The 24,836-nt window shown below is 50.4% G+C and overlaps 1 protein-coding gene across 1 annotated transcript in view; it reads left to right on the top strand.

Annotated features, from left to right (window-relative positions):
* PPP1R16B (protein phosphatase 1 regulatory subunit 16B) overlaps positions 1-24,836 on the top strand; it is an 85,951-nt gene that overhangs the window by 52,794 nt on the left and 8,321 nt on the right. Inside the window, exons 3-5 of the mRNA XM_036417760.2 lie at positions 18,029-18,099; positions 21,762-21,907; positions 22,987-23,090. Coding sequence (XP_036273653.1) covers positions 18,029-18,099; positions 21,762-21,907; positions 22,987-23,090 — 321 coding nt within the window. The remainder of the gene's footprint in view (positions 1-18,028; positions 18,100-21,761; positions 21,908-22,986; positions 23,091-24,836) is intronic.

Raw genomic sequence — 24,836 nt, 5'->3', positions numbered from 1 at the left:
AGTACCCACCCATCCACATGCACCCACATGCATCCCGGCTGTCTCCCCCCTCCACACCTCCCACTTAGACTAGATCCAGACCTGGCCAGTCCCCCCTTGTCAAGCCCTGCTGGGCAGGGGGCATGGCCTCAGGTCCTTTGGCCAGGCACTGGGGCATGGGATGCAGTCTGAGGTCCCCTGTCAAGCCCACAGGGATGGAGGAGGGTGTAGCCTCAGGTCCCTGCTGATTGCTTGTTAAAGCTCCTTATGGGAAGTTGGCCTCAGCTGTGGGTGATGGAGTGATGGCCAATTAGCATATTCCCCCTTTATTAGATAGGATAATAATCATTGAATGGATTTACCACATTTTGTTTATCTGTTCGTCAGTTGATGGAGAAACTGCTGTTTTTAAGAGACTTGAAAGAGGACGAGGCTGGGCTCACACACACACACACACACACACACACACACACACACACACAGGCTGCAGCCCACCCTCAGGCTCATCCCTGCAGTGATGGTCAGAGGGCACTGTGTTCACAGTTCCTTTGCCCTCGTCAGCACATGCATGCTCAAACTTCAACCAGGTGCAGATGGTGGCAGCAGGGGGAGTGGTCCCAGGGGGTGGAGATGGTTAAAGATCACCAGGCACAACTCTGTGGTCCAGCCCAGGTTCACCAGAGGGCATGGGTCAGACCCAAGGCTCTGGAGCGAGACATCTGAGCTCAGCTCTTGGCTTCACTGCTCCTGGGAGACCTTGGACAAATCACTTAGCCTCTTCGGTGCCTTAGTTTGTCAAACAAAACACTGACTTAAAAGTGTTGTACAGAGCACTGAATGAAGCGCTTAATGTGCACAGAGGAAGCTTCCAAAAATGTGTGCTCTCAGCCATCTTTATTCTTTCATTATATCAGTTGGCATTCAGCCTAATGTTGCAGTTTTGGGGTTGTGCGAAGTCCCTGGCTGGGCCAGGTCCCTTGGGTGTGTCCTCATGGCAGGGTCTCATCCATTTGAGTGGTTATCGAGGGCTGCTCAGGTTTGGGTCAGTCCAGTGTATATGTATATATGTCTGGCACCTCCATATAAATGGCCACACACCGACACCCACACCTGCCTTTTTCTCAGGGGTCCAAGGGCCTATCCCAGTGAGTGAAGCTCATGCCTTTATATTTTGACATAAATGCAGGTTCACATGCAGATTTAATAGAGAGACCTCTTCTGCCTTTAGTCCAGTATACCCCGATGGTAAACTGTAATAAATGATCACAGACAGGAAATTGACGTTGCTACGATTCACCAACCTTCGTCAGACGTTGCCTATTTTCGTGCATTTGTATATGTGTATTTAATTCTAAGCAATTTTTTAAAATCACAAAAGTAGGTTTATGTGATCACCATCACAGTCAAGATATATAATTTAAAAATATCGATGGTGTGTTGAAATATTTTTTATATAGTGGATTAAATAAGATATGTTATTAAAATTTCACCTGTTTTGGACATCGTTAGCACTGCCGCAGAGATTTCCAGCTGAGCAGTGCTCCCCCTGTGGGAGATGCTCCCGAGTTGAGTGTCTGCCCCCTGGTGGTCAGTGCACATCATAGCGAGTGGTTGAGTGCATATCATTAGCATATTGCACTTTGGTTGAATGGATGACCAGATGACCAGACACTTAGCATATTAGACTTTTATTATATAGGATTACACATATGGCCCAGATTATATTTTTCCTGGACAGCTCTGGTCTAGAACATTATCATCATTCCAGAAAGTTCCCTCATGCCCCTTTCCAGTCAACCCTCTACCCTCTATCAGGCAAGAACTGTTCTGATATGTGGTTTTTAACCACTATAGATTAGTGTGTGTGTGTGTGGTTTTTTTTTAGGTGAAATTCACATAACATAAAATTAACCATTTTAAAGTACATAAGCAGTGGCATTAAGTACAAGCACTCTATCTAGATTCAGAAGATTTTTATCACCTTGAAAGGAAACTTTTTACCCATTAGCAGTCACTCCTTCCTCCAGCCCCTGCAACCACCAATCTGCTTTCTGTCTCAATGGGCTTCCCTATTTGGGGCATTTTATAGAAATGGAGACATATAACATATAATCTTTCCAGTCTGGCTTCTTTCACTTAGCATAATGTTTTCATGGTTCATCCCATATTGTAGCATGTTTCAGTACTTCATTTCTTTTAAAGTATATATATATTTTATTGATTTTTTACAGAGAGGAAGTGAGAGAGCTAGAGAGCTAAAGATATCGATGAGATAGAAACATCAATCAGCTGCCTCCTGCAACCCTCCCCCCCTCTCCCCCACTGGGGATGTGCCTGCAACCAAGGTACATACCCTTGACCGGAATCAAACCTGGGATCCTTGAGTCCTCAGGCTGACACTCTGTCCACTGAGCCAAATCGGTTTCGGCTTCGTTTCTTGTTATGACCAAATGTATGTACATGCTTGTTTATGCCCTTTGGCTGTTTTTCAGCCGTTGTGCCCAGTGCTGTTGTATGTTGAGTGTACATACATTTGTTTGAGCTCCTATTTCCAATTCTTTATAGGAGTAAAGGCAGAAGGATATAGGAGTGGAATTGCTGGGTCATATTGTGATTCTATGCTTAATTTTGGGGGAATTGCCAGACTGTTTTTTCACAACAGCTGTACATTTTCCAGTGTACAGAGGTTCTAATTTCTCCTTGTTATCCTCTGGATTTTTTATTCTAGCCACCCTAGAGGGTGTGTGAAGTTTACAGTTAGTTTTGCTTGTTCTAGAAAGTCCTACACAGCAGGGCTTCATGTGTGAGGCTTCTTTCATTCGACCTATAAATGAGGACATTTTGAGGGTGTGAAAAGTAGTGTCATGGCCCACGAAGTATATGAAAGGGGAAGATAAGATTCCTTAAGGTGACCGCTTGCCCCCGCATCCCTGTCCCCAAATCCCTTGCTACGAAGGAGCACAACAGGTCTGTGATGTGTGGAGGGAGGTCAGTCCGGGAGGTCCCCTCTGAGGAGGTGGCCTCAGGAGACCTGAAGGGTGAGAAGGAGCCAGCCATGCAGACAGATAGAGGAGGTGGGGCTAGCGGAGAGCATTCTAGGCAGAAATGATAGCATAAGCAAGGGCCCTGGGGCAGGGAAAGCCTCCAGTAGTTTAGTGCTAAGCCCAGAAGAGTGTGAAACCAGTGGAAAGGGATGAAGCATGTTACTGTTGATGGACAGTGGTACAGGGGCCACCGTCTTGTGTCAGCTTTGAGTGGGCACGGGACAGGAGAGGCCACACACCATACCAACCTTCTTGCTGCTTCCCAGCTCCAAGGGACAGCTCATCTGAGATACTGGGACTCATTCCAGTGTCTCGCAGCCTCTCACACTGAAGGGCTGGGGTAGGGAGAGACGCATTCCGGCATAGCTGAGTCTGATATTCCAGGACACAGTCCTCTTACATCTGCAGTGACTCTTGTCCAGGCCCTGCAGGCTCAAAAGCCTGAGCCTCACCCACCTGCACCCTCACCCTCTCAGGCCCACGGGGGATGGGAAGGGAGCAGGGCATGGCTCAGCCCAGTGCCCTCCCCTCCCCGGAGAACTTGGCACTAACGCTCCAAGCCCAGGTCCACGCTGTGGTCGGCCTCCTGGAGCTTCGAGAACAAGCTGTCCTGCACACGGAGTCCTGGCCCCGGGCTCTGCGTGCACCTGAGCCCCGGGTGCAAGAGGAACACTGACCTCAGCCCTGCGTTACATAAGGACATCTTTGGCTCCTTTTGAAATGAAATGGGAAATGTACACCCACACAAACAGGTTCGGGAGATTAGATGGGAGGGAAACTTCCTCCGGTCACCTCTGGGTCAGTCTGCATCTGAGGGATGGTTTATTCATTCAGCAAACAGGATTGGCACCTACACTTTGCCAAGCCTCATGGAGGGGGGTTGGTACAAGAGCAGATATCCAATTAATGTTTATGGGAAAGAGGGAGGAGGGGGGAGAGATCTTGGAAGGAAGGAAGGAAGAAGGAAGAAAGGAGAGAGGGAGGGAAGGAGGGAAGAAGGAGATGGATTGAAATGCCCTCACAGAACTCACAGCTGCGCCCACAGTCACGTGACAAATATTTACAATCTAGCTCAGCGTTGGTCAATAGAAATATAACGTGAGCCACATATTTAATTGAAAATGTTGTAGTAGCCGTATTAAAGTAGAAAAGAAACAGGTGAAATTAATTTGTGTAATATATTTTCTTTAACCCAATAGATCCTTGCAACATGTCATCAAGTGAAAGAAAAAAAAAAGAGCCATGTTCATTTTTTTTTTTTTTTTTTTTGTGCTAAGTCTTCAAAGTATACTCACAAAGTATACTCAATGGTGGGGCCTGAATTCTTAGCCATCACACCTGTGTTTTCATGCTGGGGCAATGTGTAGGTAGACCACCCCTCCCGTCAGAGGGACGTTTTGGTGGCCTCTCTCCGGGGTGAGAGAGTTTGTACTCACAGCACATCTCAAGCCAGATTATGCCCATTTCGAGGGCTCCAGCGCCCCAGGTGGCTAAGGGCACTGTGAGGGTGACAGGTGCTCTATCTGAGGTGCTCACTGCCTGCTGAGGCCAACTTCATTCAGGGTCCAGGGAGACTTCACTGAGGTGGTGCTTTCATTTGCTCCTTTAATGTTCAACTCATGTCTCCTGCACTGGTGTGAAGGCTGGGCAAGGATTTGGCTTCTGGGATAGAGAGAAGAATATTCCAGACTGAGGGGAGGGCAGAGCAGGCGTCTGTCTCATTCACTGCTGTTGCCCACACCTGGTACGGAAGTGGTGCCGATGGACACTGGCGGAGGAGGGAAAGGAGGGAGAGAGGAGTTGGGTATTTCCAGAGCCCGGGAGATGCAGGAAGGAATGGGGAGTGAGAGGCTGGAGCATCAGAGTCACCAGGAAGCTTTGTTAAAGCCCAAATTATGAGGCCTTCCCCCTGATTCAATAAGTCCAGGGCGGAGCCAAAGGAGTTGCATTTCCAACAAGTTCTCAGTGTACTGCTGGGACCGCCCTCTGAGGACCCCTGGGTGAGCTCATGGACAGTGTGAAGACAATGGGGAGCCAGAGAGGCTTCGGAGCAGGAGAGAAGCACAGCTAGGTTTGTGATTTAGGTGGCTGCTGAGGAGTGGGGGGGGGGGGGGGAAGAGCAGTCTTCTCCCCACCTCTCTCCAGTCAGGCCAGGTGGCACACTTAGCTCAGAAGGAAGACTCAAGACCAGCCCCGTCCTCACCCAGGAGGGAAGCTCGGGTAGTGTCCCTAGAACAAGAAAGAGACCCAGATGATAACTGATGTGTATTCAGCACTGCGGGTGGAAATAGAAACCCTTACTCAGCTATTGGAGTCGGTGAAGAATTTCCCTGGTTAATGGAAATTTGACTGACTGTGGTGGGGGAAGCTTCTTATACCCTCCCTCTCAGATCGTCTTATGAGTTTGCAACTCCTCTTCAACAGATAAGGGAAACTGGGGCTCAGATAGAGGAGACGACATACCTGAGATCAAATCGCCAGGCAATGGTGGCGCCTGAATTCTTAGCCATCACACCTGTGTTTTCATGCTGGGGCAATGTGTAGGTAGACCACCCCTCCCGTCAGAGGGACGTTTCGGTGGCCTCTCTCCGGGGTGAGAGAGTTTGTAGCCAAGGTCAGAGCAGCCCTTATATCCCGCTGGCTGAGAGCCTGGGCTGGGTGTGCTGGTGGCACGGGACCCAGGGGGTCTCCAGGCTGTGCATCCTCAGCTCGTACACGTGGGCTCGGGTTTAGCTCCAAGACATGCATCGAAACCATCATGGCGGAGCAAGCATGGCAATCAAGTGTGGGCTTCCTGGAGCCTCTTCCGAGCGTGGTTTGGGGCAAGTTCATTAAACTGGTCATGCCTCAGTATCCCCATTTGTAAAATGAGAGGAATCCAAGAGGCTGCCTCCCTCCTGTGTGGGCCAGTCGTGGGAATGAGACAGGTCCTGCATCCTGCTGGGCACGCAGTATGTGCTCCCTGAATGTGAGCTTGTTAGACGTGGAGGCAGCTGCTCCTGTGCCCACATCGGGCTGTGAGTCCTGGGGACAGAGGGTGAGGACAGTCCATTTCCATCTATTGCTGGGAGCATCAGCAAAGGATGCCCAGACCCCAGCGCTGAGGACATTCCCAGCAAAGGACTCCCAAGCCCGGCACTGAATGAACTCTGTCCTCAGCCGTTGCCCCGGCCCTCCCAGCCAGGCCTGGCTGGGAACAGTGGGTCCAGAGCTCTGCAACCTGCTCCCTCCCGGCTCAGCCAGCTCCTCTCGACCAGAGTGGTTTTTTCCATTCGCTGCAGTAGACATGCTCCGTTTCCTCTCTGCCCACCCGGCCTCCCCGGTTTCTGCTCCTGAGCAGGCAGGAAATGAGCATCTCCATGTCACAGGAGGTGGTGTAGCAGGAGGAGAGGGTGGGAGGAGGGCCCTGGGGCGGGTGGCTGGTGGCAGCAGCCTACCCTTTGAGGGGACAGTTATCTCTTCTGGTGCAACAAGGGAGCCGCGCATGAGTCAGAAATGACAAAGTGAAATACCAGTAAATAAAAGCCCCCAGCCAATAAACAGGAAGCAGGACCTGAGATAAAAATACCCTTCTGTTTGCAGCCGCGGCCTCCACCATACAGGTTGCAGAAGGTCACGCTCTTGGCAGGAAATGTGACCGCTTTTGGAAGGAAGAGGTGGCTAAGTTGGGGGGTTGTGGTGACACAATAGGGAGTAAGGTTAACGACAGAAGGCTCTTGGGGTGGGGGTTGTGCCCTCTTTAGCCTTGGCTGGTGAAAAAATTGAGCCGATCTGCTCGTGCCCCTCCTGGCCATGAGCTCAAGGTCCACCTGGGACACACATGTATCTCTTCCTCTGCTACCTGGGCCCATTCAACTCTTTTATTCATTTTTTACAGAGAGGAAGCAAGAGGGATAGAGAGCTAGAAACATCGATGAGAGAGAAACATTGATCAGCTGCCTCCTGCACACCCCCCACTGGGGATGTGCCCGCAACCAAGGTACATGCCCTTGACCGGAATTGAACCTGGGACCCTTGAGTCCGCAGGCTGACGCTCTATCCACGGAGCCAAACTGGTTTCAGCCCATTCAACTCTTATTGTAAGAGTGAAACGATGGTGGTTTTCAACATCCTTTGTTAGCCAAAACGTGCTGCAACCAGGGATCAGTAAGCTATTTCTGTGAAGGCCAGGTAAGAAATACCGAAGGCCGTGGGGACATGCAGTCCCTGTGAGGAAGGAGAAAGCAACCACGGGCACATGTGAACAAATGCGTGTGTGTCCCAATTAAACTCCACTTATGGACGCTGATCCTTGACTTTCAAATCATTTCCAGGTGTCATGAAATATTCTTCTTCTTTGATTCTCCCCTCTTGCTCCCAACCATTTAAAAAAAAAAATATATATATATATATTCACACACACACACATACACACACACACACACACACACACACACACGCGTGCGCACACACACACACACACCTTGGAAGCAGTTTAAAATCGCAAGATTTAGCCATTGGACTATATACTAGTAGTTTGCCAGCCCCTGCACAGTACAAACAAAGGGGTTGCTATTGTTGTCATTTAACTCCCTACCCAGGAATCCCAGCCTCAGTGTTTCCTTCGTGGTCTCAGCCAGCGTGAGAACTCATTTCTGCCCACGAAACTCTTAGCAGAAACTTGGTTCTTACCCCTGGGCTGTCATTCTGTGGGGTTTTTTGTTCTGTGTGTGTGTGTGTGTGTGTGTGTGTGTGTGTGTTAAAGTGAAAACAGAAAATTGTGATTATAAAAGCAATACATACATACTTTCAAATGTGTGGAAAATTCTAGCAACTAAACAAATAAAAAAAAATCACTGATAACCACAGTTAATATCTTAACTTTTTTTTTTTTTCCAATGAGAAGTGTGTGTATGTGTGGAATGCATAATTCCTTTCCAGCGGACATTGCATTGAAAGCCTAGTTTGATCTCTTGTTTTTCCATTCTACATTATCTACTGAGCATTTCCCCACATCGTTTAAATTCCCTCCACAGCTCCATTATTCAGCTGTTCCACAATTTGCTTAATCAGTGCCCCGTTGTTTAGACACATGGGCTGCTGCTGGTGTTTCTTGATTATAAACAATGTACATAAACCATGCTGCTGTGAACATCTTTGTTCGTAAATCTTTGTCTCTCATCTGATCTTTTCTTTAGAGTGTATATGAGTTAAAGATTACTAGGGAAAAATGTGTTTTTTACTTATATGCTAATTTTTGTTTTCCTGAATTTTCCTTTACTGGTGCTGCAATTCATAAGGTTTCCTAATTGATAGCAACTTCATTCTCCCCACCCTACCGCCAGGACCGCGCAACCACAGATTTGCTTTCTGTTTATGATTCCATTTTGTAGTATCTTTTTAAAATCAGCTAAAGTAACTTGCCTCCTCTTTTGTTCCGAATTCTATTCTGCATCATAGTAATAATGTTGCTACCTCTGGTAATTTATGTGTGCCTGTTTGCATTTGCTGTTTTCCATTTGAGCATTCCTCTATTTTTTATTTTATTTATTTATTGTTGACAGTATTACAGATGTCCCCCAACTTCCCCCTCTCCCTTGGCCCCCATCCCCCTCCCCACCAATCCAGGCCTTCCCCACACTATTGTCTGTGTCCGTGGGTTATGCATACATGCATATATGTACTTTGGTTAACCTCTTTCCATCCCCTCCATTCCACTCACCTCTGACATCTGTCATCTGTCCCAAGCATCTATGCCTCTGGATTTTGTTCATCAGTTTATTTTGTTCATTAGATTCTGCACACAAGTGAGATCAGGTGATATTTATCTTTCTATAACTGGCTTATTTTGATTACCATAACAGTCTCCAGGTCCCTCCATGAAAGGGTACAGCTGCATAGCATTCCATTGTATAAATGTATTGCAACTTTTATCCACTCATCTACTGATGGGCTGTTTCCAGATTTTAGCTATCTGTAATAATAAAAGCATAATATGGTAATTAGATTAACAAAAACTAAAAAAGAATAATAAAATTTTCAAATCTTGTTTGACTTGATTAGACAAGCAGAGCCCAGAGTGGGATTTGTCCTGTCTCAGGGAGCGCAGTGCCGTGGGACAGGAGCAGGGCACAGCATCTGTGGGCGTAAACGGAGAACTAGGCCAACAGGCAGGGGAGTGAGTGGAAGAAGTGGTTATGAAACAGCAGAACGGGACCAGGGAAACCAGGCAGAAGGTTCAAAGTGGGCAGGTGAGAGCAGGAGGAATCCCTGCCCCCCACCCCCTTATAGGCAACTTGTTTTTTTCTGCCTAAATATCGATAGGAACGGATTTTATTCTTGGTTATATTGGAGTGAGAATCTCTTGTCACTATGTGTGTCTAAAACACTGATTATGCCTGGAATCAACTAGACTACAACTGAGTCTCAAACACTTATTAGCTAAGGGAGCTGGAGTAAATTATGGAAGTTCTCTGTGGAATGAGTTCATAATAGCGGCTAAGTCATGAGGGTTGTTGTGGGCATTACCGGGGATGAGACATGCAATGTGTTAGGCAGAGTGCCTCACGCTTGGAAAATACTCAGTAAATGCTAGATATGATGATGATGGCTGTGATGCCGATTTAGTGTTTATGTGTATGCAACTCCTGCCTGGCGGACTGGGAATATTTTTATCTATGACTTGCCTGAAGACATGAAATAATTGGACTATTTTTAAAAATGGAGGCAAGAAATAAGGTGAGAGGGGAGGTTAGGGGAGCAACAGAAATGAAAGGAGTGCAGGGCATTTGGGGAGACAGAGAGGAATTAGGATAAGTGCAGATACCTTGGAGAGTTCCTGGGCGCTCAGGCTCTGTGGGTAGAAGGGAGATCAGGTTCCTGGGCCTGTGCAGAAACTGCAGGGGAGGCTCTGGGAGAATTCTGGAAGCAGAATTCCTGAAGAACAGGAGCCTGGCACCATTGAAGTCCAATGTGTTCATAAACAGGATGGGAAGGTCCAGGGTCATATTTATGGACCAGCAGCACTATTGCTTTGAGACCCGAGATAATGTGCTGTAGGACAGAGGTGGGTGGCGGGGAGGCAAGATACCTATGGGGGTGGCAGCCTTACAAAGGGGAAGGGGCACAGCCAAGGGGAAAGAGGGAGGGGTTGAGAGGGAAGGGGGAAGTGCACACAGACATAGTCTTTGCAGCTTTGGTGGAGAAACCGTACAGACTCACCTGTTCTCCACATTCCAGGAGTTAAATGCAGTTCCCTCCCCTTTGAGAAAATCTAGTACCTGAACGTTCAATCCTCGTGAGGAAGTGATTCCTCCCTCACCCCATGTTTTAGAAAGACCCCGCATTTCTCGAGAAGATTCACTGAAGCTTGCTTTGTACATAGGCTTCCCTGGTTTCTTTCTGTTGGTTTAGAACCGCTATAAGTTCACAGCAAAAGTCAGGGAAGGTACAGAGATTTTTCTATACACCCCCTGGCCTCACATATGCACAGCCTCCCCCATTATCAACAAACCCATTAGACTGGGGCATTTGTTACCATTTATGAACCTACATGGACACATTGCGATCACCCAAAGTCCGCAGTGTGCATTAGGGTTCATTCTTGGTGTTGTACATCCTATGAGTTTGGGCAAATGTATAATGACATGTGCCCATCATTAGGGTATCATTCAGAGTGTTTTCAGTGCTCTAAATATCCTCTGCACTCCACCTATTTATGGTTTCCCCCTCCCCAACTCCTGGCAACCACTGATTCTTTTACTGTCTCCATAGCTTTGTCTTTTCTAGAATGGCTGTCTTGTCCTCGTGGTCCTGAGAATATCAGATGTGCTAAGAGAGGAACTGGTCTCTTTGTGTAAGTCAAGGAATGAAGATTCTCTCTGAGATGGAGAAGTCTTTGGCCAGCCTGGGACCATTGTTGTCCATAGGAAAAAGCATAGACCAGACCAAGAAAAGTTGCTCTGGCCAGTTCTGAGTCTTGAGTGGAGTCCAGGCAGGCTCTATTTGCTCCTGAAGTCATCAGACATTGACCAGGAGCCTGAACTATGTCACAGTAGCTAAAAAGTTTATGGTTCCTACTCCCCCCACTCCTCCAGAGCCCACGGTCTAGTACAGACACAAACAAATCCATACACAACTACACTATAATGTTGAATGCTCTTGGGGAGGGAACAGAAAGTGCATAAGGATGCCTGGCCCAGCCTGGGCATTGGCGGGTGTGTGTGTGTGTGTGTGTGTGTGTGTGTGTGTGTGCTTCACTGAGGAAATAACAGTTAAGCTAAGACCTGGAGACTAAGTAAGGATTAACCAGGTGAAGTGAAGGCAGAGAAGAACAAGAAAAGAGAATAGCACCCAAGGAGACTTAGAGATACGAGAGAGAAGGTGGCACATGGTGGTCCTGAAAGGGCCCATGGTGATTAAGAGGGATAATGCCAGGAGAGGTGGACAGAGGTCAGATCATGTAGGGTCCAGAAGAGGCCAGTGGCCTTCCTTCTCCCCCACTTCCATTAAGTAATGATTGAGCACCTACTGTGTACCATGTACTGTCCTAGGCACTGTGGGTACCATGATGAATGGGTCAGATTCTGTACTGATGTTACAGAACTCCTGGTTGCCAGAGTAAAGAGATTCCAGCAAGATGCTCAAGGCTCAGCGTGGAGCTCTTGCCTCTTCTTTCAAAGTCGAGATATAATTCACACACCACAAAATTCTCCTTTTAAAGTGTACAATTTGTGGTCTTTAGTGTATTCACAAGGTTGTATAACAATTACTAATAAATCCAGAAAATTATCACCCCCAAAGGAAATCTGTACCCATTAATAGTCTCTTCCATTCTCCTCCCCATTCCTCTCCTAGCAACCACTAATCTACTTTCTATCTTTATGGATTTGTCTATTCTGAACATTTCATATCAATGAAATCATACAATCTGTGACCTTTTGTGTGTGGCTTCTTTCACTTAGCATGTTTTCAAGGTTCATTTATGTTGTAGCATGTATTTCATTCCTTTTTGTGGCTCCATAATATTCTACTGTATGAAAAGAGCACATTCTATATATTCATTATTTATCGATGGACGTTTGGGAGGTTTCTACTTTGGGGCTATTATAAATAATGCTGCTATTAACATTTGTGTACAAGTTTTTGTGTGGACATATGCCTTCATTCTTCTTGCAAAAAGAACGGAATTGCTGGGGCATATGGTCACTCTGCATTTACTTTTTTCTGGAGGAACCACCAGACTGTTTTTCCAAAGCAGCTGCACCATTTTACAGTCCCATCAGCAGTGAATGATGGTTCCAATGTCCCCACATCTTCGCCAGCACTTGTTAGTGTCTGGCCCTTCTTCTCGAATGGGCCCTGGAGAGAGGCACCCTTGGGAAGGGCAAGGCCTGGATCCCTGACCTGGACATGTGACTTAGAGGGAAAATGAGGTCTTCCTTGCCCACCCTCCACCATGGGTGAGTCATCCCCTGGGTGAACTGCTTGGGCTGCACCAGCCACTGCAGAAGCCATCATTAGACTTGACTGAGTCCCCACCCCCAGCCCCAGGCAGCTAGGCTTCCCTGGAAGCAGCTATTTCTGGCTGTTTCTGCTCCAGGGAGGAGCAGTGGTGGGTGGAAAATTTGAAATTGCTCAGCGAGGTGATTTTGAAGTGCAGTGCATTAAGGACTCAGGACAGCCTTGACTTGAGAGGAGAATGAAGGGGCTGCTTTTTGAGAGTGCTGGGGAGAGGGAGAGGGGACCGGTGGGCCTGAGAGCTGGTTTGGCCAGGCTACAGGTGCTAGACCCCACAAAATGCTGGGCAAAGCAGCCGTGATGCATGAGGAAGGGGAAGAAGTGGGATGTATGTGGTCAGGATTTTCCATGGATGAGGTGCTGCCCAGTGGATCGATGTGGCAGCTGGAAGCAGGTCTCCAGGGTCCGTGGAATCGGGGGTAGGACAGATGCAGTCTGCCTGGAACGGAGAAGCAGCAGGAAGAAACAGAGAAGTGCTGGAGCTCGGGCTCCACTGGCAGCCCCCGAGCTGCCACTCCTTTGCCACAAGACCTCAAACCAAGTGTTGACCTCAGCATCCCCTTCTGCAAAGACGGACAAGGTGGTTGCAATGGCGTTAGCGATTATTATCTTTACTGTCATGTAATGGTCTAGAACAGTGCTCACCAACCGGTGGTCCGTGAGAGCTGAAAGGTTGGCGACCGCTGGTCTAGAACACTGAACTACAGGCAAAGATCTTGGCCTTTCCTTTAGCTTTTTGCCATGTCTGTGCCTCTCTTCGCACGGACATCTGCATCTCATTCTGCTCTTCTCGTTGCTGCCCGTCCTTTGCTAAGATTCAGCCTTTGCAGGCAGCCAGGTCTGGGTTCAAATCCCAGCATCGCCATTCTCAGCCTCTTGCTCTTGGGCAAGTCATTCCCATGTTCAAACCTGAGCCTCAGTTTTCCCTAAATTCAAGCAGGAATAGCAGGCAGTTATTGTAGTTAATAATAGCAGGTGATGGACCCTCATACCTGGATTAGGAAGACTCCTGGGTTTGATGGCTGTAAAGCACGTAGCACCATGCCTGGCACACAGTGAGTGGCGGGTGGTAGAAAGAACAGCCGAGGGCACAGGGCAGGGAAAGTGAGGACTGGGACCTGGGCAAGAAGGAATGACAGGTGCCTGGGCCTGGGAGTGGGAGGGAAGGGCTCCTCCGATCAGCTGCCGGGTCTGGCTGCATTGACAATGCAGGTGCAGGGAGGAGTATTTGCTGCTCGTTTGTGTACAAAATCCATTCTAGTTCCTTTTCCGTCTTTGAGGCTTCGTGGCGGGCACTGGTCACACCAGTCAATGAGATGGACATGCCCCTGTCCTCATGGAGCCCCCAAAACTAAACAAGTAGTTACGTAATTCTTATATACTATTATAATAACCACCCTATTAGTACAAACCTGAGAGGCACTGCTGTGGAGCAGAAGTGCAGGGACCATGGGAGAGACTGACTCGGGCAACTTTACCGAGATTGGGGTGGTCAGCGAAGACCTCTCAGAGGAGGTGCCGTTGTGGCCTGAATCTGCAGGGTGAAGAGCTGACTGCTGGCTTAAGGATGGAAGGGAGTGTGTGTGGAAAGGCCCTGAGGAGGTCAGTTTTGGTTTTGTTTCCAGAATTAAATTGTAACTGAATCAGTGAGGGACTGGGGAGAGAGATGGGAAGATGGGACGAGGTGGGGCTGGGGAGAGGCAGGGACCTGCAGCATCTTGGAGGCCATTGCTGGGAGCCAGGAGCCTGATGGGAGAGGAAGGGAGATGGGAAGGGAGAAGGGCTTGGTGAGTGGGTACCCCATGAACATATGTGCAAGTCACATGGCCTGGAGGCAGCAGCTCCCCCCCCAGGGCACCCCCAGAAGGTGTAGATTGCCCAAGGTCCACCTCCAGGGGTGGGCATCTCTGTCTTGCTGTCCCCACTCCCCCAAGGCAGGAGCGGGAACCACACTTGTGGCTGCTCCAACCAGCTGGAGGTCAGGCAGTCTACTCTGTGGGGCAGAGTGGGTCGGGTTGCAAAGAAAACACAAGCTTGTCAGCAGTGATTTCTCCCAGCCGAGGCAGCCACCATCAGCTTCCTGCAGAGCTGGGCCTGCTCAGCCTTACTCTCTACAGCTGGAGATGGAGGGGAGCAGATGGCCCTGCTTGGCCCAGATTCCAGCCAGATTGCCAGGGAGGTGTGGGCAGAGCGACGGGTTGGCGCCGGGAGCTGGAATGCACGGGGGGAGAGCGGGAGCCGCCTCTTTGCCGTTGCCGTGGGGTCTTGCCTCTATGAGGGGGAGAGTGGAGACATTGACCATGGCTCACTGTGGTCCTTGAATCAGCAGCTGCTCAGAGTCCCCTGGAGAGAGGTGGCCTCTGTCATTTTCAACCACACGGAGAGCTCTTAGGAAATGCAAGGTGTCAGTGGTTATATTCCCAGCTCCCAGCACAGGGTGGGGCCAGGCAGGAGCTCAGTGGATGTGTTTTGTGTTTATTTATAGAAGAAATGATAGTAATAGCTCTCAGGTGTTGTGTTACTTAATCCTCATAGCAACCCCACAAAGGAGGTGCTGTGTGACACCCTTTTACAGATGAGGACACTGAGGCACAGAGAGGAGGAATAACTTGCCTGATGCCAAAACCAAACAGATGCATGAGAACAGATTGGGTCACTCTACCAAACTGATGGCCAAGCCCGGGAGCTGGGGCTTTGGGGGCAGGGAGCAGCCCTGAGGATGGACAACGAGAAGACGTGGTAGATGATCCTGTCTGAGGGGCAGAGCATGTCCCCACTTTGTGTTCCCTGAGCCTCAGTCCACCCCTGAGACCCTGCCAAGCCAGCTCCCTCCACTGTGTGAGGTGCTCAGCGAGCAAGCCGTGAGCCTGGAGTGGTAGGCAGACAGGCTGGCTGGGCCGGGCTGAGCAGGCTGTACACTGCACAGCTCCAGAGCAGGCGGTCCACATGCCGATTGCATAATTCCCCTGGAGTTATGCAAGGTGGTGGCCCTGTGAGTGGGACCACACCATGCAGGACCCAGAAGCAAGCCTTGACCAGCGTCTGTAAGGGCCAGAGAGCAAGCATTTCAGGCCATAGGTCTCTGTGGCCACTCAGCTCTGCTATTGTGGGAAGAAAATGGTCCTAGGCAATACGTAAATGAGTGCGTGCAGATGGGTTCCAATAAAACTTAATTTACAGGACCAGGCTGCTTGCCAGATTCGGTGCATGGGCCATAGTTTGATGACCCCAGTGAAGGCCACAGAAGGATTCTGACTAAACTTCATCCTAAGAACCACGTGAAGCCACAAGAGGTTTTTGAGCAGAGAGTGAGAGGAAGCAAATTTACAATTAATATGGCCCTGCAAGCCCAGGGCAAAGTTTCTTTTATCTTCTTCTGGATCCCTGAGCCCTCCAGTCTACAAGGAGAGGGACTTGGGGCCCCGAGGGCCTCGGAGGCTTAAGAAGGAGAGGCCATTGCTGTCTATTCTCCAGCCACTCTCCTCCCCACGCCAGCACTCAGCACAGGTCTGGCCGCTCAGCGGGGCTCCAACGATGCTGCTTCCCGTTCCTGGCCTCAGGGGCAGAGCGGGGCAGCCCTGTGCTCACCATTCTGGGCTCTGAGATCAGAAGGTTGGATTTCCTCCACTTGGCCGCGTTCGGCTGCGAGCTGCACTTTCCTGACCCCCTGTCTCCTCCTCTTCTCCGTAAGGGGAACAGTGAGATGTGAATCCAGGAAAGAGAGAGGGTCTGCAGAGCCCTGGGGCATCAAAAGGGCTCGAGAAGAAGACACTGTTGATAGAATAACCGCGTTTCTTGATGAACTCTAGAGGCACCAGAGCTTGGGTGGTGGGGTCTTGGCTCCAGGAGCTGTGTCCAGAGCCAGGCTTTGAGCCAGAGCAGAAGTGGAACCACGGAGGGGACCTTGGCTCATCAGTAGTAAGGACTTCTTAGAGATGGAGTGAGGAGTCCCACCTCTTGGGCTGAAAATAACTGTCTGACGTTGGAGTAATTGCATGTCTTGGGCTCCCACACAGCACAGAGAACACCCCAATAATGTAACGCGTTGTCCACAGGCTACTTTTGGCAGCTGAACCTTAATTTCTGCCTCAAAGAGCGTCTCCTGGACAGGCAGCCTGCCCCACCCCCACCTCCATGGGGTGTGAACCTGTGCTTTGTGTGAACAGGACCTTCCTGGGCAAGGACATAGCAGCCACCTCTCCCCAAAGGGCATCGCCCAGCCCGGGCACCCTCACTGGCGCACGGACAGGCTGGGCCTTAGTGATCAGTGGCTTTGCCATCATCTCCTCTCAGGACCCATAGGCTGGGACCAGCGACCAGGTCATCCATGACTTGCAGGAGGGCCTTGAGGGCTGGTTATTACAGACACAAGCTATCTGGGGCCAGCACCAGAGGGTGGCCTGGTGCTCAGAGATAGAGTCCGTGTCCTTGGACTGAGCTAGGGGGCTGCTGATTAGGCCTGGGTCCTGGGAGGGCTGTTGAGGATTTCCTGTGCCAGGCCTGAGGGAAAGAGCAGTCAGTGCTGTCGCCGCCCTGCCCTCTCGGGGCTTAGTGTCCTGTGGCAGACAGAGCCGCCACAGAATTAGGTATGTGATTGTCACTGTGATAAGGTTATACATGGGACACATAGGAGCGGTGGGTGTATATAATGGGGGAGTGCCCCCATCTGGGGAATTTGAACTGAGACCTACAGGATGAGGAGTGTGTGCAGGTATGTATGTGTGTGTGTGTGTGTGTGTGTGTGTATATACACGCGCGCACATGTGCTAAAAATGGATGCATGGATGAGGGTGGATGGATGGATGCTTGAGTCCTCTAGGCAGTGGGAACAGGCTATGCAAAGGCTCAGAGGCCAGAGGAAGAATGGTGACTCTGTAGCTGATGAAAGACCACTGTGGAAGGTGTTTGGAGCCTGGAGAGGCAAGGAGGTAGGAGCATTGTGTACAGCTGAGTGTGCTGAGTGCTGCATTGCTCTGGGGGCCAGTTTTTTTTTTAAAAAAATATATTTTTATTGATTTTGTACAGAGAGGAAGGGAGAGAGATAGAGAGCTAGAAACATCGATGAGAGAGAGTCATCGATCAGCTGCCTCTTGCACACCCCCTACCGGGGATATGCCCGCAACCAAGGTACATGGCCTTGACCGGAATTGAACCCGGGACCTCTCAGTCCTCAAGCCGACGCTCTATCCATTGAGCCAAACCGGTTTCGGCCTGGGGGGCCAGTTTTGTAGACCAGACTGTGAAGGGAGCCCGCTGGAACTGTGCAAGAGGGAGGCTGCAGGCAGGGAAAAGCCAACGTGAGGGCTTTTGGCTTTGTTCCTAGAGCATGGGGAGCTGTGGAAGGGCTTCAGCAGTTGGTGATGGGACTAAGGCCCACTTATCATGCCTCAAAGCAGGGTGAACAAGCACGGCCCTTTGTGTCAGGGAGCGTGGGTCTTCCCCCGGCCCCACTGCCTACTCCACACCCAGCGTGCTGCGGACGCTCACTCCTGTCCCCTCTGTTGCAGTGCGCTACTTCCTGAAGAACAAAGTCAGCCCGGATTTGTGCAACGAGGACGGACTCACAGCCCTGCACCAGGTAAGGCTGGGCTGGCAGGGGTCCCCAGCTCCCTGCTTCCCAACTGGACAGGCACCCTGTCTCTCTGCTTTTTTCTGCCCAGAACCCACAGGAGGGAGGGAGGGAGGGGGTGCCACAGCTGCCCCGTTTGAAAGGCTTTTGTCTGCTTCCGAGACGTGTGTGTCTGTCGTGGACATGCCCACAGAGCCCCCGTGCACGCTCACGCAGCGTACGCACGGACTCCGAGGACAGGGAGCCTTTGTCCACTGCGCCCTCACTTCCCAGCAAAGGGGTTGGCAAAACAAAGCCAATCTGTTTGGAGGGTGACAGTTTACGAAGCATGTTTGTACACACCCACTGTGGCATGCTGACGGAGGTGATTGGCAGAGGGCTTGTGTGATCGGCTTCAGAGCGATAGCCATGGAGCATCTTTTCCAGGGCGGTGTGACGGGCTCAGTCCCTCTGCTGGGGAAGGGCTGCCGGCAATCCGTCATCTCTTGCCTGGATGCCTCATCGGCCTCCTCACTGACCCCCAGCCTTTCGCTGGTCCTTCCATGATTCGTTTTCACAGCGGCCACGGGAATGCTGAAGCCAAACATCTCCTGGTGTTACTCAGAGCGCTCAGGGGTCTTCCTGCAAGGCCCCAGGAGGCCTGGCCCCAAATGGCCTTTTGGTTCTTTTGCAACACACAGTGCTGATCCGTCCACACTTTCCCACATGCGCTGGACACCCCCAATGGACACAGGAGCTTGAGAGCTGTGTTGCTCTGTACACATTCTTTTCTCCTGGGCACCCCTTTTATGTATCATTTTAGCCGTTAGTGCGATCATTTGATATTGGTCCCCACCCCCCCCCCAATCCAGGCTCTGAGCTGCACAAGGGCAGAGCCCGTGGCACTTGCTCAGTGGTGTATCCCAGCATCTTTCCCCATGCTGGCATTCAGTAGACGCTCAATATGTGCATGCCAACATAATGAGTGAACACACGGATGCCTTCCTGTGCCCTGGCCCACGTTCCTGAGCAGCCTGGGTTGGTGAGAGCCTTCCATCTCCCTATGAGGGCAGGAAGAAGTGGGCAGACACTGACCACTGCCCTGCCCATCAGCCCCAGGGGAAGTCTCTACCTTCATCCTTCATCCCAGTGGCCTCCTGGGTGTCCTCCAGGCTGCTCCTCGTGTCCCTCCCGGGTGCCTCACTTTCCTCATCTGTAAAAGAGGAGTAACAAGTACCCATCTCATTGGGTTGTTATAAGGGTTACATAAAAACCCCGTGGACATCACTTGGTACTGGATAAATATTAGATATTATTGTTATTAGAATTTGCCACTAATGTTCATTGGAATTTGCCACTCATGTTCATTTCTCTGTAAGGGCACTTCACGTATGGGATGTGTGGGCTGATTCTCACAATGAACTTCTGAAATATTATCCCATTTTACAGCTCAGGAAACTGAGGCTCAGGCATAGCACTGTGTCACAGAATTTCCCATGATGATGGGATCTTCTGCGTATCTTCCATGTTCAGTGTATCTTCCATGTTCAGTGTGGTGGCCAGCAGCAACTGCGGGTATCGAATCCTCAAAATGTTGCTCTGAGGATGAGACTAGGCAAGACGTGGCCGGGGGTTAGCAAGGTGCATGGCCCCAGTACCTCCTCAGAAACATCAGCCCTGCTTATGGATGCCTGTGGCCTGTGGTTATTGCTGCTGTTTCCCGGGCTGTCGTTATTGTTGTCACTGTTATTGTCCCTGTTGCTCCGGTGCAGCAAAGGAGCACATTAGGGAAAGCTTCCGGGGCCTGCAGGGGAGTGCGCATTTGCTTCGCTTGGCAACCGGGTGCCTTCACTTGGCAACTGAGAGCAACTTGCCTGGATTGATGAGGAACCTCTCTCCCGGGGAGGCTGTGTGAAAGGGGAGCGGCAGCTAGGCAAGGAGAGGTGGTGAGGCCTCGGCGGCTGGGGCAATGGGTTGGGGCATCAATGTTGAGATGGTGTCCACACCCGGTGGTAGATTGGACATGGGCAGTGAGGGGGCAGAAGGTCATCTAGCTGCCAGGTGCCCTTTCCCACAGTGGAGAAAGCAGGAGGGGAGGCCTGCCAGCTCTTCTCTCCCCCCCCCCCCCCCCCGCCCCGTCTCCGCCATTGCATCCCTCTGCCCAACCCCAACCCCAACCCCAACCCAGCGCTAGCTCAGAATAATCTTCCAGGTTCAGGCTGCTCTAGCACCTAGACTGCAATTCTGAGTGTACAATCTTCCTCTTCAACTTGAGGATCCCTCCCCCCATCCTCATGTTGTCCGCAGCCCCTAAGGGTGGGATCTCTGGCTCTCCTATCCCCCAACCCCAGGGACCGGGCTGCTGCTCCTCTTAAGGTTGAGGAGGGGGCTCCCCTGATGCATCATCTGGTAACAGCCTGGGGCTCTATGCCTTTCCTTCCACTCCACCTCACTCCGGGGCCTCTGGCGCCCTCTGCGGGCCGCACCGCACCACTGCATGCTTCTCCTCACCCCCTGAGCATCTCCCGGCCTCACTGGGGTTCCCTGGGCCCCACTGTTAGGACAGATGCCCCAGACCCCGCCAACCCCACCCTGGCTGGTGCAAAAGGAGATCCTGGGTCTCCAGCTCCACCTGTGCCAATGACTGTTCATTTCCCACACGTTTTGGCGCTGAGCCTTGGCTCCGTGAGGTGTGGGTGGGGGCTGTGGAGCTGACCCATCTCCATCCCCTTTCCCACACCCGCCTGGGGCCATGGCTCCCACAAGTGCCCCTCTCATTCTGCTGGCATCCAGGCACTTTGCCCCGTGTGGGCCAGGCCACCACCCTCTCTTAACGGGGAGATTTCAACATACCTCCTAACATCCTTCCTCTCGCCAGAGAAGCTGCACTTGCATTCTGTTCTCCACGTGCAACCAGAGGAGGGATTTAAAAAGCAAGTCTGCTGTGCTTTACCTCCGAGGATACCCCTGCAACGCTGCCCATTGCGCTGAAGGCCACGCCCTTACCTGGATGGGCATCACTGAGCACAGCCCCTTCCCCTCCCTCCCCCCCAGACTTCTCCTGCAGCCTGTCTTCCTTCTCTGGCCTCGCCTCTCCTGCCAATCCCCTGGCCTGAGGCCTCTCTGTCCCCTTGGACTCTCACTCTCTGCCTATGGAGTTAGTGGCTCCAATGACTGCTGGACTCCTGAGTCTAGGTGAGGGGCTGCAGGCTCCTGCCCTTCCCTCTCTCGGATGCCAACCCACGTGTGAGCAGGCAGGAACACAGACATGGCTGTCTCCTCGCAAGGACTACCTCAGGACCGCCCCCACCCTCCGGCCTTTGAGCTGAGCTGGGTTCTTTTAGGGAGAGGGTTGGTTATTGGGGGTTTCCCCATAAAAGGAGCTCCTGAGTCAGAAATTCCTATGTCAGAAGTTTCAGACTATGATGGATTCTTGGGAGGACACTGCTGGGAAGGGGAACCCCCAAACTCTCCAGCTTCCTCCCCTCTCCCTGTAGCCCTGCTTGAATCTGTTGGTTACCTAAGTTAGTGTGGCTTGCCCAAGTCCACACAGCGTATAACACTGGAGCTGGATTCACTCCTAGGCAGTTTGACTCCTCTGTCCTTCTCGTGGCCACTTGAGGGGAACTGGGGTGTCCCCACCGGGGCCTGGGGCCTCCCGGGAGCTGACCCCGCCTGTGTCCCCTTCACAGTGCTGCATCGACAACTTCGAGGAAATTGTCAAGCTGCTCCTTTCCCACGGTGCGAACGTGAACGCCAAGGACAACGAGCTGTGGACGCCCCTGCATGCCGCGGCCACGTGCGGCCACATCAACCTGGTGAAGATCCTCGTTCAGTAGTACGTGCCCCTCTCTTCCCCGGGAGCAGCCTCCCCTTTGCCTTTGTTTTTTCCGAGTTCTTTTTACCCCCATCTCTTTCCTTTTCCCTCTTTTTTTTTTTCTTTTCCCTTTATGCCTGCGTCTCTCAGTGCCTGCCACTTTCTCTTTCTCCCTAATCCTGTTTTCATCTCTGCCTCTTCCTCTCTCTGTTTCTGCCTCTCTCCTCCTCTTCTCCCAATTCCCATTTTCCTCTCCATCTCTGTGTGCCTTTGTTTTTCCCTTCTCGATGCCCGTCTCTCCTTCATTCTTGATCTCACTCTGTCTTTTCCATTCTGTCCCTCTTCATTATCTCTCTCTCCCCCTTCATTCTCTCCCTAACCCTAGATTTTATTGCAGTAAAAATACACGTGACATAGAATTTATCATCATAACTATTTTTTAAAAATATATTTTATTGATTTTTCTTACAGAGAGGAAGGGAGAGAGATAGAGAGCTAGAAATGTCGATGAGAGAGAAACATCGACCAGCTGCCTCCTGTACACCCCCTACCGGGAATGTGCCCGCAACCAAGGTACATGCCCTTGACCGGAATCAAACCTGGGACCTTTCAGTCCGCAGACCGACACTCTACCACTGAGCCAAACTGGTTTCGCCTCATCGTTAACTATTTTGAAGTGTACAGTTTAGTGGCACTAGGTACATTTGCGTTCTTGTGCAACCATCACCACCATCCATTTCTAGAACCCATTTTCCCAAACTGAATAGCTTATCTTCCCATGAACCATAGCAGTAACCACCATCTCACTTTCTGTTCCTATTGTTTTGACTACCCTATGTACCCCATCTAAGTGGAACTGTGTAGTATTTGTCTGGCTTACCAGAGCAGGAAGCTGGGGGGGGGGGGGGCTCTGTTGGGACAACTCTCCTAGGGTTTTGGCCTCTTTGCATCTGGGATTCCCAGGATGCCGAGTCCCTGTCCTTGCCAGGGTACATATTGGTGGGATGCACCGCGGGGTAGTGGATGTGAGGCCGGAGGGCAGAGGCAGACAGACCAACCCTCACACCCACCTGGCCCTCAGCCTGGCCCTCTCTCCGCAGTGGGGCCGACCTGCTCGCTGTCAACTCGGATGGGAACATGCCGTATGACCTCTGTGAGGACGAGCCCACTCTGGATGTCATCGAGACGTGCATGGCGTACCAGGGTAAGAGCGTGGCGCATGCTATCGAGTAGTCTCAGGGTAGCGTTGCTGCGAGCATCTCTGACTTAAACCAACACAGGCGAACACGTTAGCAAGCTGCGTTCCTGCCTGCTCCTGCCCGGTGCTCAGGAAGTGGGATGGGCCCCCGTTATTATTATTATTACCATGTGATTAACAAGAGGAGGACACACGCTGTGCAGAAGGAGGCATTGTTCTCCTCTGTGTCACCCCACACGCGGGCGGCCTCAGCTGGCCTCGTCTCCTCTTCGTCAGCCGTGATAATTCAATAAACATCGACAATAAAGATATATTCTCACTTGGGAAAATAATAAAAAGTCAGGAACATTCGCAGGTGCCTGCCAGGCACAGTGCTGGCAGCCAGGGGCCGGGTAAACAAGATGTGGGCTGTTCTCAGTCACAAACGACCTTCAGAGAGGAAATAAATGGAGCAACCAGAGAGACCTGCCCCTGTCCCCATACAGACTCGAGCTCCTTCCCTGGAAGGAATCTCAAACCAGGCCCTGGGCTGCAGCCCCGGGGCCTGTCCAGGCCCTGCCCGGTTTCTTCCCTGGTCCCAGCAATAACCGCTGATCTGCTGTGTCCATTCCCTGGCACCCAGGCTTTCACCACTCATCTTCTGCAGAGGCTCACCATTCATCTTCTGCAGTTTTTGTGCCAATCTTGTGAATCTATGGACCCCTTCTCAGAATGATATCTTTGTTTTTTTTAATGTATTTTATTTTTTATTTTTATTTTATTTTATTTTATTTTATTTTATTTTATTTTATTTTATAGAGAGGAAGGGAGAGGGATAGAGAGTTAGAAATATCGATGAGATGGGAACTTTGATCAGCTGCCTCCTGCACATCCCCTACTGGGGATGTGCCCACAACCCAGCTACATGCCCTTGACCAGAATCGAACCTGGGACCCTTCAGTCTGTAAGCAGAAGCTCTATCCACTGAGCCAAGCCGGTTAGGGCAGAAGGATATCTTATCACAATCATCTATAATAATAAAAGCACAATATGCTAATTAGACTGGACATCCTTCTATCCTTCTGGACAAAGCTGGGACTACAAGGGAAATCTGGGTTCCGGGTGCCTGCCAGCAGCTGGGGGAAGGAAGGCCTACTCTTGCACGGATTATAAAGGAAACCTACTATATTAAAATAAAACTAACAACATATTTAAAAATATGTTATCAACAACTTTATTGGTTCATGAAACAATCAGCTAACATGACACGCAAATACCTACTGTTTCTGTTGGTGAGAATGTCACAGGCACCGCTCATGCTACTGTGGGTTTTGCCTATGTCTTAATAGAAGGAAATGTTCTATTTCATTTAAAGTTTAATAAAAATAATCATGTATATTTTTCTCCTTTCCAGTGTACAGATCTCCCCTGAATTCTATCCAAGAATGTTTGATCTAATGGACCTTTTTATAGAGCATGTCACTCTCTCACTAAATACCATTCATAGCTGCCAGTAGCACTTGAACATTTTAGCGTGAGGGTCAGGCTTTAAAATGTCTTTCCAGGTCCCTCCGCCTCAATTTATTTAACTCTCCATTTAAAAGTTATATGTGGGTGGGCAACAGTAGGTTTACGGTTGTGAGTATGTGAAAAACGGAGTTTATTATGTTATTTTTAATAATATTTTAATAATAAATAACATAAGAATAAACTCTGTTTTTAAAGAAAGTATTACTTTCTTTAAAATTTTTTTAAAATTGATTTCAGAGAGGA

Source organism: Pipistrellus kuhlii, unplaced genomic scaffold, assembly GCF_014108245.1.
Source record: "Pipistrellus kuhlii isolate mPipKuh1 unplaced genomic scaffold, mPipKuh1.p scaffold_m20_p_6, whole genome shotgun sequence".
Classification (NCBI taxonomy): domain Eukaryota; kingdom Metazoa; phylum Chordata; class Mammalia; order Chiroptera; family Vespertilionidae; genus Pipistrellus; species Pipistrellus kuhlii.
Note: the sequence above shows the minus strand (reverse complement) of the source record. Positions and strands in the feature narration are given on the sequence as shown.